At 42.9% G+C, this 13549-nt stretch overlaps 1 protein-coding gene across 2 annotated transcripts in view; it reads left to right on the top strand.

Annotated features, from left to right (window-relative positions):
• The first annotated feature begins 604 nt into the window (after positions 1-604).
• The window catches only part of Atl3 (atlastin GTPase 3), a 44543-nt gene continuing 31598 nt past the window's right edge, over positions 605-13549 (top strand). The window contains exon 1 of one of the 2 annotated variants that reach the window (XM_042260209.2): positions 605-841. Coding sequence is in view for 1 of the 2 variants with exons in the window: in XM_006980753.4 (XP_006980815.2) it covers positions 1249-1294 (46 nt within the window). In the remaining variant the exon portion in view is untranslated. Of the gene's footprint in view, positions 1295-13549 lie in introns of both variants that reach the window. The other variant, XM_006980753.4, reaches the window with a different exon arrangement.

Raw genomic sequence — 13549 nt, forward strand, 5'->3', positions numbered from 1 at the left:
CTACCTCCATCTGTTAGGAATCATTAGAACTCAGAAAACAGTATTCCTCAGTTTGAGGCAAATTGTATTTTCACAGTCATGTATGTGTCAAGTATGAATAAAAGCATTTTCCAACAACTTCGTTCTGTAAAGCAACTTTGAGACGGGCGGTGGTGGCCCATGGCTTTAATCCCAGCACCCGGGGCTGGGGCAGAGCCAGGCGGATTTCTGTGAGTTCAAGGCCAGCCTGGTCTACAGAGTGAGGTCCAGGCACCAAAACTACACAGAGAAACCCTGTCTCGAAAAACCAAAAAAAATAAAAAAATAAAAAATAAAAAGCAACTTTGAAACAAGGTCCTATACGCCTAAAGGTGAGTCATGGCTTAGAACAGAGAAACTCTAGCAGAGGTCACGCTAATGGTTTTTGTGTTTTGTGTTTGTTTTTTGACAGGCAAGTAGATGATCGTCCTCCCCGGGTCTCCTGGGTACTGAGATTACTAGTGTGCCACACGGAGCCTAACTTAGTAAGGTCTTACTTAACTATTGGTGATGATTCGTAAGACTTAGTCGAGGACAGGAATTGGGGGTGGTGATGATACTGGTAGTAATGAAGTCACGAGGGTCTGTCCTTGTGAAGTCAAAATCACTAAAGCGTCACGTCATCCCAGGTTGTGCCCTTCTTTCAGCCCACCACCTCGACAGCGAGGAACACCAAAGCCCACTAGACGGGCCGGGTCGGGGCTCCCGGCGGGAACCGGGTAGCCAAAGCCCGGCCCTGGTCTCCGCCTTAGCAGGGTCTCCGGAGAGTCCTCCTCATTCCCCCCAACCGTTTACAAGGCCTGCTGGGAGTTGTAGTTCAGCGGTAAGACGACTCACTCGGCCCCGCCCCCTCCTCCGTTTCCTCTTCGCCCCGGATGAGGGGGAGAAGCCTCGGGGACCGCGGGGGCCGGGCCCAGAGAGCGCCGGACTACAATTCCCGACGGGCCCGAGACTCCAGTACGCTAGCCTAAGTCCCGCGTCGTGATCCACGCCCCGGCGCACGCGCACCGAACGGTGGCGGGACTCGCCCGCGTGCGCTTTCCCGCCCTCGCCACGCCCTGCGCCGTCGGTCGGGCTTCCCCACCAGCTGTAGGCTCTGGCTCCGCGCGCTCCTCCTCCTCCTCGGTTTCACCCGGAGCCCAGGCCCCGCCTGCTCCCCTCCCCTAGGGCCTCCTCAGACCTCTCCTGTCTTCTTGCGCCTCTGCTCCTTCTGCTGAAGGCGGAGGCTCCATGTTGTCCCCTCAGCGAACCGCAGCGGTGTCCTCGAGAGGAGCAGGTGAGGCGTCCAACTTCTCCTGTACCCGCTCCGTGGTCACCCACGCCGCCTCCCAGTGCTTCGGCTCCGAGGTGACAACCCGTCCCTGCCGCCGCCCTTCCTCGTGCGGCTCCGCGGGGTTCCTCCGCTCCGAGTTCGGAGCCGGGGGCTCCCGGAGCGGGCAGCGACCTCAGCCGGGAGCCCCACGGCTTGGTGCGGGCCGCCCGGTGGTCTGGCCCGTCGAGCTCCGCCCCGTGCATGGCAGGGCGTGCCGGGCGGCGGCGCGCTCCGGAGCCGGGAAGCCGAGCCCAGAGACTGTCAGTCTTAACGGGCCGGGATCGGCGGGAAGGTAGATGCTTTACTGCTCAGGCTTCAAGTGCTGGAATGCTGCGGCGCGGCCTTGGAGTTGGAACGTTTTATTTTAATCGGAACGACCTTGAGGCACTGACAAGTATTAGTAAAGTTTGTTTTCCACCCGCGCTTGTCTCCATGTTAGGAGATAAAAGAACTTGCCTACATTGGTCGTTTTGTTTTGCAAGTTTTTTTTTTTTTGAGTAAGTTTGGGTTCTTGGACTCTTCCGAAGACATAACACGAGGTGGTAAAAGTACTGAGTGAAAACCAAATAGTCCCACCATAAATTCAGGGATGCGATTTCGCCTGTCATTTTACCTGGCACTATTCTTGTTTAATGGGTAAGCTCCCGAAACGATTGCAAGTTTCAATTGCGAAATCTGAAGGGGGGGGGGGAATCAATAGCAGTGTTTGAAGAATCTTTTAGCAAATCTCAGTCTTCAAATTTGAATATGAAGTGGAATGTTTTGTGAAAGGTGAAGAAAAAAAACTAACGGACTAAAACGGCGTGGTTGGAATTTTTGCTTTGGAAAAGTGTCAGGTATTTAGCATCCATACAAAGTGGCAAGTCAGTTTCTGTGCGGCTTTAACGTGAGTGAAGGAACGTTCGGTTGAAAAAAATTCCACACAATTAAGCATTAGGTCAGTACCAACATACTTTATTTGCAGTGGTTTACTGTCTCCTGTGATAGTCATAACAATAAGAAAAACAGGTAGGTGTGATTGTGTGCCAGAATAATTTTCTTCATGTTTAGTAAATAAGACCTGTTTGTTTTGTGATACTAGGGATTGAACTCAGGTCCTTGCATTTTTGTGCTTTTTGTGAGCTAGGGTTTTTAGTTTCTAGGGTTTTAGTTCCTAGAGCTTTTAGTTCCTAGGGTTGTTCAAAATGGGGTTTTAAAAAATAAAAAAAAAATTTTTTTTTGAGTTGGCATGATGATGCATGCCTGTAATCCTAGCCCTTGAGAGGCGGAGGCAGAACATGAGGAGTCAGAATTATGCTTGGCTACATAGTGAATTGAATTTGAGGGTCAGCCTGGGTTACATGAGACCTTTTCTCAAACTTCCACCCTCCAAAAATAAAAATTAAAGTTGGTTTTCTAAACAAAATTGTAGTTACTAATTAAAACAAAATAATGGAGCTGGGCTTGATGGCACATACCTATGATCTAGCACTCGGGAAGTTGAGGTAGGAGCATTTTGAGTTTCAGGTTTTTGTCCCAGTCAACCAAACAAAAATCCTAAAATGAATAATAGAGAATCATATGACATAAATATGAAGTTCATTCTTGCCTGTTCCTATGAGTAACTTAGATGGATGTGAACTTGTTTGAAAATTGATTTAGAATTTATTCATGATGGGCCAGCCTGATGGCTCATTATGTAAAGGCTTTTTTTTTTTTTTTTTTTACCATCCAAGCTTAACAACCAGAGTTTGATTCCTGGGACCCACACCACTCATGCAAGGAGAAAACTGATTCCTACAAGTTGTTCTTTGACCTCTACATGTGCACTGTACATGTGAACACACATTAAATAAATAAATAAATATAATAGAAAAGAAATAACTAGCATGCCTGTTAATCTTTTGTCTGGTATTTTGAGACAGTACCTCATGTAGCCTAGGCTTGCCTCCAGTTGAGGCCAGCCTTAAACTTCTGATCTGCTTCTACTTCATGTGATTGCAGACGTGCACCATTGCACCAGATGCTGTTAAAAGTTCCTTATGGTCTTGTGTTTCAGGTTGAGAAGTGTTAAAGTAACACAACTGCATTTTAAAATTTGAATTTTAAAACATTTTCCCTGGCTCTCTTACAGTCTAGAAGCATATTTAATGCTTAGGGGAAATAGTGGAGAGGAATAATGTAATTTAAAACAAATCCCAGTTGTTTAGAATTGTGGTTCGGTATTATCTAGGGACTTAAAGCCTGTAAATGCTTGGGTTAAATGAGTAGATTTAAAAAAGGACAAACAAAAAAAAACCTGGGTCTCTCACTGTGTAGCCATAGTTGGCTTGGAATGTGCTTTGTAGATGATGCTGGCCTTGAACTGACAGAGATCTGCCTCCCCTTCCAATTTTTTGAATCACCACCACAATAAGCATAACTCATAGATTATTATTTTATTCATTCAGGGACCAGGAAACAGTGAAAGAGAAAATCCACACGTTTCATTTTGCATGCTTATAAATAATCAAAGTTCCCTGTTGGTAGTTGTATACATTTGAATATTTTACTTGATAGAAAAATAAGCAGTTGTTAGCAATTAGTATAAGTTAAGTGATAGGCTTTACTCATATATAGCAAGTAAGCAAAAGATTGGAGTAAGGGCAGGGATACCCTGAAATGGTAAGTCTAAGCCAAGTAAATATTGCCAATTGAAGATATTCTTTTTTTTTTGGTGGGGGGACTTTTTTGAGACAGGGTTTTTCTGTATAGCTTTGTGCCTTTCCTAGAACTCACTTGGTAGCCCAGGCTGGCCTCGAACTCACCGAGATCCACCTGGCTCTGCCTCCCAAGTGCTGGGATTAAAGGCATGTGCCACCACTGCCCAGCCAAGATATTCTTGTTATTAGCATCTTCTCTCCAAAAAAGCCTTATTTTAAACTGGATATGGTGTCTCACACTTGTAGTTCTAATATTTGGGAGGTAAAGCAGAATTGCCGTGGACTTGATGTCACGCTGGACTACATAGTGAGTTTCAGGACATCATGAGTTACAGAGTAGTAAGACCCTCTCTCAAAAAAAACAAAAGGTAAGCTGGGCAGTGTTTGCCAATGCCTTTAATCCCAGCACTCTGGAGGCAGAGGCAGGCGGCTCTCTGTGAGTTCAAGGCCAGCCTGGTCTACAGAGTGAGTTCCAGGACAGCCAGGGCTGTTACACAGGGAAACCCTGTCTCAAAAAACCAAAAAGAAAAATAAAAGGCAAATGAAAACAACAAAAAGACCAAACCAGACTAAAACAAATCAAGAAAGGTTATTTAATTATAATTTGACTAATTAAAACCTTCAGGTTAGATTTCCTTTGTTTAGGAAAGAGGCAAGTATAATTACTATTGAATTTATCCTGTTAGAAAGTTGTTTTTTATCCCTGGGGCTGGAGAGATGATTGCCCCATGGTTAAGAGGAATTACTGCTTTTGCAGAAGACACATTTGACTACCAGCACCACATCCAGTCTGTACCTTTACAACTGTTTGTACGTTTTGCTTCAGGAGCTCAGTCACCATCTTCTGGTCTCCCTGGGCTCCTGCATGAATCTTCTGCTCATAAACTTGGGAAAGCACACATATATACACATAAAAATTTTTTTTTGAGACAGGATTTCTCTCTGTAACAGCCCCTGGCTGTCCTGGAACTTTCTTTGTAGATCAGGCTGACCTCAACTCGCAGAGATCCACTTGCCTCTGCCTCCTAAGGGCTATGATTAAAGGTGTGAGCCACCATTGCCCAGCCTGAATCTTTTTTTTTTTTTTTCAGTTAGAAATGATTATCATTGTTATTATTGTGTGTGCATGTATGATGGTTGTGTGTGGTTGATTATGGCCTGTGTGTGGAGGTCAGAGGACAACTTGGTACATTCAGTTCTCTGCTTCTGGGTTCCAGTGATGGAACTCAGGTCAGCAGACTTTTGAAGAAGCACCTTTACTTGCTGAGCCCTCTTGGCTGCTTGTTTTCTGAATCATAAATACTGTTCAGTCATACTTGGTTGTCATAAACCCATGAAACATTGACTTTCATGTCAACAGACAAAATGGTTTTGTTTAGCATCTTGTACTGAAGCACAAAGATTATCTATAGTAAATGAATTGGGAAAAAATTTTTTCTCCTAAACCCTTTAATTAGAATATACATTTCCCAGGGTTGGGGGATTTAGCTCAGTGGTAGGGCGCTTGCCTAGCAAGTGCAAGGCTCTGGGTTCGGTCCTCAGCTCTGAAAAAACAAAAAAAAGAATATACATTTCCCAAATATTCTGGTTGGTTGGTGTCTTAGTGTTTCTATTGCTGCGATGAAACACCATGATCAAAAAGCAAGTTGGGGAGAAAAGGGTTTATTTGGCTTACACTTCACCGTTGCTATTCATTACTGAATGGAGTCAGGACAGGAACTCAAACAGGAGGCAGGAGCTGATGCAGAGGCCATGGAGAGGTGCTGCTTACTGGCTTGCTTCCCATGGCTTGCTCAGCCTGCTTTCTTATAGAACCTAGGACTACCAGTCCAGGGATGGTACCACCCACTATGGGTTAGGCCGTCCCACACGGATCACTAATAGAGAAAATGTCTTACAGCAGGATCTTATGGAGTCATTTCCTCAACTGAGGCTCCTTCCTCTCTGATGACTCTAGCTTGTGTCAAGTTGACACATAGAACCAGCCAGTACAGTTGGATTTTCACACAACCTTTTCTATGTACCTACTGGCACACTTACTGCCGTAAGCCAAAGTGCGACATAGAAGCACTGAACTGCGTCCAGTGGTTGTGGAGTTAGGAGAGGGCTTTAAACTTCAAGTTCAGCAGACTTCCCTTTGTGATATTTTCTCTGGCTGTTTGAGTTGGGAACTTTAAGGACTGCCAGCAAAGACAAGGCATGGAGGTGGTATGCCTTTTTGTGTGTTGCTCTTGCCCTGCAGAGAATGTTATTTCAGAAGAGGACTGGAAAACTCAGGTCATAACTCCACCATGACTCATATAGTCTGCTTAGTAAAATGTGTCTGTAACTTTGGTTCCTGGGCTTTTCAGAATTCTCTGTACAGTGAGGATGAGTACTGAGGATGGTTCTAGCCTAGTAGTTCTTTTTTATTTTCATTTGTTTCTTTCTTTTTTTATTTTTATTTTATTTTTATTTTTTTTAAAGATTTTGCCTGCATGTATGTATGTACGCCATGTGCATGCCTGGTGCCTGCAGAGATCTGAAGAAGGCATCAGATATCCTAGAAATGGAGTTACTGACAGTTGTGAGCTACTGTGTGGGTGCTAGGAGCCAAACCAGTGTCTTCTGCAAGAGCAACAAGTGTCCATCCTAACTACTGAGCCATCTTTCTAGTTCCTCAGTGGTTCTTAACAGAAGATGATTTTTTTTGTTGTTATTCACATGTCTTTTAAAAATGTCTATAGGTGTTTTTGAATTGATACCACTAGTATGTGGTGGGTATAGACCAGGGATGCTGCTAAATATCACATAGTCCATAGGATCCCTTCTCCCCACAAAGGGTTATATGGCCATTAATGTCAATATTGCCAAGGTTGCCAAATTTTGATCTACATTAATTAATTAATTCATTAAATTAAAAATTTTTGAAGTAGCAATGGTAACTGCTTTAAATTAACCAGTTTTATTGAATACATCACTATTTGGATGGTTTTTTTTTTTTCATTTTTCTTTATTAAGAAAATTTCTACCCACTCCACATGCTATCCACAGGACCCCCCCCCCCCCATGGTATTCTTAAATATTTGAGAACCACTTAAACTTACCTATTATGGGGCTGGGCATGTACCATAGTTGGTAAAATACTTATCTAGCATGAATGGAGCCCTGATTTGTATCCCAGAATCCCATAAAACAGGACCAGTGATCCCAATATTCAGGAAGTGGATCCAGGAAGAACAGAAGTTCAAGGTCAGCCTGGGCTACATGATATTCTATCTTAGATCAGAAACCTTACTGGCTGTATGTGTGTGTCTTCTGTGTATTTGTAGTGCTTGGGATCAAATCCAGAGCCCTGTGCATGTTAGACAAGCACTCTACCTCTGAACCTAGTCCTCCCAGTAATGTTCTTATAGTTGAGCTTACTAGGTTTTGTGTATTCTTTTGTAAGATTGAAAAGGCTAGACATGATTAGTAGCTAACCTTATGCTGTGCTTTTTAAACAAGCCGAACTGTTTTTTTTTTTTTTAAGAGACAGGTCTCTCTATTATGTACCTCTGGTTGTCTTGGTATGTAGACCAGGCAGGCTGGCTTCAAACTCACAGAGATCTGCCTGGGATCAAAGGTGTAGGCCATGAGGCCCAGTGCTATATTGTTTTTTGTTAACAAAATATTGAATCCAGGGCCTTGCTCATCCTAAGCATGTGTTACAAAACTGAGCTATATTCCCAGGCTTCCCAGCCCCCTCTACCCCATTTGAGACAGGGTGTTACTATGCTTGGAACTTGCTGTGTAGACCAGGCTTTTGAGTGCTAGGATTAAAGTTGAACACCACCACTCTTGGCCCCCCGCCCCCCCCCCCCCCCCATAGGGTTTCTCTGTGTAGCTTTGCGCCTTTCCTGGGACTCACTTGGTAGCCCAGGCTGGCTTCGAACTCACAGAGACCCACCTGCCTCTGCCTCCCGAGTGCTGGGATTAAAGGTGTGCGCCGCCGCCGCCGCCGCCGCCGCCGCCGCCGCCGCCGCCGCCGCCGCCCGGCCTGGCTTTGTTTTTAAGACCTGTAATTCTAGGAGGAATCAGTGCTGTAATACCTATGTCTAGAAATTTTCCTAATAATTTTACCTGTTAGTCGTTTAACTTCATTTTTCATTCAGTGTGAGTGATTGTCATTTTAGTGCAGAGAATATATGGAATGTGGTTTACTAGAGAGATTGTTTGAATAGGCCTGTTAAACCTCTTGGTTAGTGTGGATTAGATATATTGTGTCAAAAGTAAAGGATACGTCAGTAGTTCATAAGTAATTAGGAAAAAGGTTGTAGTGTCCACATAAGATGTTAGACTGTCTTCTCATTACTCAAGATTTTTGGCATGCTAAAATGATGACTGATAGTTATCATGAGCAATTTTCAGCAGTAGTCAGACAACAGTGATAACAGTGCTTCTTGAGGTATAGGCTTAAGTTTTCTTCTATAGATATGGATTTAACTATAGATAGGCCAGATTTTTGCATATTTTCAAAGTCTTACATCTGTTATCCACATTTATGTAAGTGCTTATACATAATCTATAGCATTATGTATTGTCTCAGTATGCAGATGCGTACTTTGGAAATAACTGCTTCTTTAAAGGGAGAGGAGGATATTATCCTTGAGATTAAATGTAATCACCAAGAGTTTGAGATTGAGAGGTAAGCCAGGTGTTGTGGCTCATGCCTGTAATTTCAACATGTAGGAGGCTAAGGCAGGAGGATTGCCATGAGTTTTAGCCAGTTTGAGCTGAAGTGTGAGACCATGTCTCAAAACACACACACACACACACACACACACACACAAAAAAAAAAAACAAAAAAAACAATAACAAACAAACAAACAAACAAACATGCATGCTTACCAAAAAAGCAGTAGTTGGATTTTTAGAGCTAAACGAATTGTTTCTACCTGACTTTGTAGTACAAATGGAGGTGTGGAAATGAAATGATTTACTCAGTACAGAACCAGGGCCAAAACTCTAGTGCTTCCTTATTGTTATGGTAGGCTTTTCTTCTTTGCACATTGCCTCATTAGAGTGACAACCTTTGTCTTTAATCCCAGCCCTGTAATTCCAGCACTCTGGAGGCTGAAGCAGGAAGATTGAGAGTTTGAGGTGAACCTGGGCAAGACCCTGTGAAAACAAAAAGCTCAAATAAAAATACCTGCAAATAACCTTTCCAAAAGCAGAAACTTCAGTTTTAGAAGGGAGACTGGATAATATATTGCATATAGGGAGATAAAGCTGGGAAAATGCAGAGGACTTGGGAGTGATGGAGTAATTGAGAAGAGCCATTTTGAAATACTAGACTTGTAAAATTACGACGGGGGAGTTTTGAAAGGAGACTGAAGGCAAACCGGCCGGATCACACAGGCTGAGTGGCAGAACTAGAATAAAGACTTGTTTCCTGACTTTTCAGGTCAGTGTGTTTCCACATATCCCTTTTGCTAGTGTGAGTGGAACAGCTGGTGACTCTGTACTTAGGCTTTTTACATGTCACCTCAGTGTAGGTTAGAGAGGAGGCGAGTTATATCATCAAAATACAGGATAGAAAAAGAAAGAAATTGAAAATTGAGCACAGAGTTGAAATTATAAAATAAAGAGCTTATTAAGCTAGCCATAGTGGTCATACCTGTACACCTAGCACTTGGGAGGTGGGGTCAGCCTTGGTTACATTCTGATTTTGAGACTCTGTCCCTGCAAAAAGCCCATTGAGAGAGTAAGCTACAAGAGATTACAGAAGAGCATTGATACAAATCCAGCCACTGAAGGTGAGGAAAGAAAAGAACTTCTGCAAGGAGATGCCAAAGGGCCCGAAAGGATGCTAGGATGTGTCTTGAATAGAGGTTTTAAGTTGCTTTGCTTTTTCACCCCTTGCGAGAGAGGAGGGTGAGACAGGTTCTCTTTATGTAGCCTCAGTTTGCCTCAAACTTTCAACCCTCCCTAGTTCTAGGATTACTAGGTTATGGTTCCCAGTCTGGTTGCTAGATTTTTTTATTTGTGAGGCTTTTTTTTTTTTTTTTCCTTGAAGATTTGTGGTCCAGTGCACCTTTTGTCTTCCTGTGTTTCTAAAGCTGGCCTAAAATGCTTGATTCTCTTGCCTCTGACTTTTGAGTGTTGGGATTTGCAGGCACGTGCTACCATCCCTTAACTGATAACTCTTAATTACAGTATGACAATATTGTAATGAATGAAGTATGAAGTAATGGTATGTACACATCTCAGTGGAAACAGGAATGTGGGAAGGAAAACTGTTTATTGAGCACCTTACATTGTCAGGTGCTATGCTTTAACTTTTAGATTTTTTTTTTTTTTTAAGATGGGGTTTCTCTTGTAGCCCTGGCTGTCCTGGGCTCTGTAGACTAGGCTGGCCTAGAACTCACAGAGATCCACCTGCCTTTGCCTCTGAGTGCTAGGATTAAAGGTGAGCACCACCACTGCCCAGCAGATTTTTTTTTTTGTTTAATAAGTTTTAATTTATTTATTATGTATACAGTCTTCTGCCTGGGCATATGTTTGGATGCCAGAAGAGGGCACCAGATCTCATTATAGATGGTTGTGAGCCACCATGTGGATGCTGGGAATTGAACTCAGGACCTCTGGAAGAGCAGCCAGTGCTCTTAACCTCCGAGCCATCTCTCCAGCTCCCCCCCTCCCTTTTTTTGAGACAGCATCCTGGTTTTGAACTGATACTGTAGCCTAGTTTGGGTTTGAATCAACAGTTCTTCTGAGTTTTCCTCCTTTTTGCAGCTGTTATGTTTATAAATGGAGACTGAAGTGGCTATATGTTTTCTAGAGTTATACTGAGACAAAGTCATAGACTTTGTTTATGCCACAATTTTTGTTTTTGTTTTTGTTTTTTGAGACATGGTTTCTCTGTGTAGTTTTGGTGCCTGTCCTGGATCTCGCTCTATAGACCAGGCTGGCCTTGAACGCATAGAGACCCGCCTCGCTCTGCCTCCTGAGTGCTGGGACTAAAGGTGTGCGCCACCACCACTGCCCAGCTATGCCACAATTTTTTGCTGGCTGCTCTTTGTGGGCATTGTTCTGGGAACTTGAAGGACATAGCATTGAACAAAATACAAAACTTCCTGCACTCATAGAACTTGGAGTGGATAATGTCAGAATTCATGCCTTGCTCTGTCTTGATGCTAAAGCCTATTTTTACTTATTTTTTAATTATACTATATAAAGCAGGGCAAGTGAGATAGCCTAATCATTATCTTTGACTGTTCCTTTGACTACATCACTCCTATACTTTTTTACATATTAAGTACATCAAAGCCAGGAAGTAGTGGCATACACCTTTAATCCCAGCACTCAGGAGGCAGAGGCATTCAGTTCTCAAAGTTCAAGACCAGCCTGGCCTACAGAGTGAGTTCTAGGACAGTTAGGGCTACACAGAGCAATCTGTCTTGAAAAACCAAAAACTAGCCAGGCAATGGTGGCACAAGCCATTAGTCCCAGCATTTGGGAGGCAGAGGCAGGTGGATCTCTGTGAGTTTGAGGCCAGCCTGGTCTAGAGACTTAGTTCTAGGACAGCCAAGGCTACACAAAGAAATCCTGTCCAAAAAAACAAAAACAAACAAACAAAAAAAGGAGAAAGAATGAAAGAAAAACCAAAACATATTATCATGAAGACAGCCACATTAAATGCTATCAAAATTACAAGTTATAGGGATACAGCTCAGTGGCAGAGGCCTGTCTAGTATGCACAAAGCCCCATGTTCCACCCCTAGCTATACAAAAATACAAAATAAAACATTTATGGACTGACAGTTCAAAGCCAAGTTTTCATCTTGTAAGTCAAAATGTTTCACTATTGCCCATACTCCTAACTGTTCACATTCTGCTTGGAAAATTCATTCTCACTGATATTTTTCCAGGGAGAAAGCTTGGGCTCAAGCCCTATCTTGTCCTGCCTTAACTCTACAATTTCACAGATGACCCATACAACCACTTATCTTGTGGCCTGAGATTCTTCTTGCTCTTGACTCAGACTTCAGTACCCAATTCCTCTTGTCTGGATCACTACCTCACCCTCTGAGTACTTGGTTTTAATTTTTTGTTTCATTTCTTTTATTGTTTGTGTGTGTATATGTGGCTTGCACTGGTGCTTGGGTTCATGTGTAGACATGAGAGGAAAACTTATAAGGCTTAGTTCTCTCTTTCCACCATGTAGGTCTCAACGACTGAACTCAGGATAACAGATTTAGCATATCATCCCTCATTTGAGAATTACTGTGTTTGCCATGTGTCATTCTCATTGTTCAGTCAAACTGTAATAGAAAAATAGATGAAGTTGAACGTTCCAATGTATAAACTTAGTAATAAAGTCTTGGGAGACTCTTGTATTGATTACTTGATTTGGTTGTATCTGAAAGTTGCTATGATACTGAGTTAAACAAGATAGACTTCTTTCCCATAAAAGTGAACTGGTCGGGCACTTCTGCATGGAGCTCAGGTCCTGCCTCTCTTGTTGTGCCAGAGTTTTAGGGTGTTGCCCTCCTGTGCCTGGCCCTCAGTGACTCACTTCCATTTTTCCATCCAGTCAGAAGGTGAAAATGCTTAATCTGGAAGTTGCTTGTCTTTTTTTTTTTTCATTCATATTCTATTGATAAAACTTTCATGTGTCACATGATCACAAAGTTGGTCTGGATATGTGTTTTTTTTGTGTGGTTAATGTCCTGCTAAAAACTTACATAGGGGAGGGGCATGAATTGGACAATAATGACATGTTAAAATTTCATCCCATAAACAACCTCTGTCTACCTCTTCTCCTAATGACCCAAGTACAAACCAAGGTACAATTGTGTCAAAAATATACCCTAGGGAATCCTGGAATTTATTGAGCTTCCCTACAGAACATAGGTTGAGGGGTTTATTACAGGGGTGTGAGTGCTCCTCCTTCCAATATGTCACAACTGGAAAGCCTTTACCTAGAGTGTTAGTGCAAATAAGGCTGAATTGCATGATAAGTGTCTTAGAGTTACTGTTTCTGTTGTTTTTTAAAATTACTTATTTTTATTTTATGTATATTGGTATTTTGCCTGTATGAGAGTGTGGGACCCCCTGGAAAAGGAGTTATAGACATTTGTGAGCTGCCATGTAGGTGCTTGGAATTGAACCTGTGAAAGAACAGCCAGTGCTTTTAACCACTGAGCCATCTCTCCAGCCCCGGGTTACTGTTTCTGTAATGAAATACCATGACTAAAGCAACTTGAGAGGAAAAGGTTTATTTGGCTTAAGTTTGCACATTGCAGTTCATCATCAAAGGAAGTCAGGGCAGGAACTCAAGCAGGGCAAGAACCTGGAGGCAGAACTGGTGCAGTAGCCATGGAGGAGTGCCCCATGCTTTTTTATAGAGCCTTGCTCAGCCTGCTTTCTTATAGAAGACAGGACTACCAGCCTAGCAGTGTTCCCACAATGGGCTGGGCTCTCTCCCATGAATCACTAATTAAGAAAATGCCCTACAGCCTGATCTTAGGGAGACATTTTCTCAATTGAGGCTCCTTCCTCTTGGATGACTCTA

Source organism: Peromyscus maniculatus, chromosome 1, assembly GCF_049852395.1.
Source record: "Peromyscus maniculatus bairdii isolate BWxNUB_F1_BW_parent chromosome 1, HU_Pman_BW_mat_3.1, whole genome shotgun sequence".
Classification (NCBI taxonomy): Eukaryota; Metazoa; Chordata; class Mammalia; order Rodentia; family Cricetidae; genus Peromyscus; species Peromyscus maniculatus.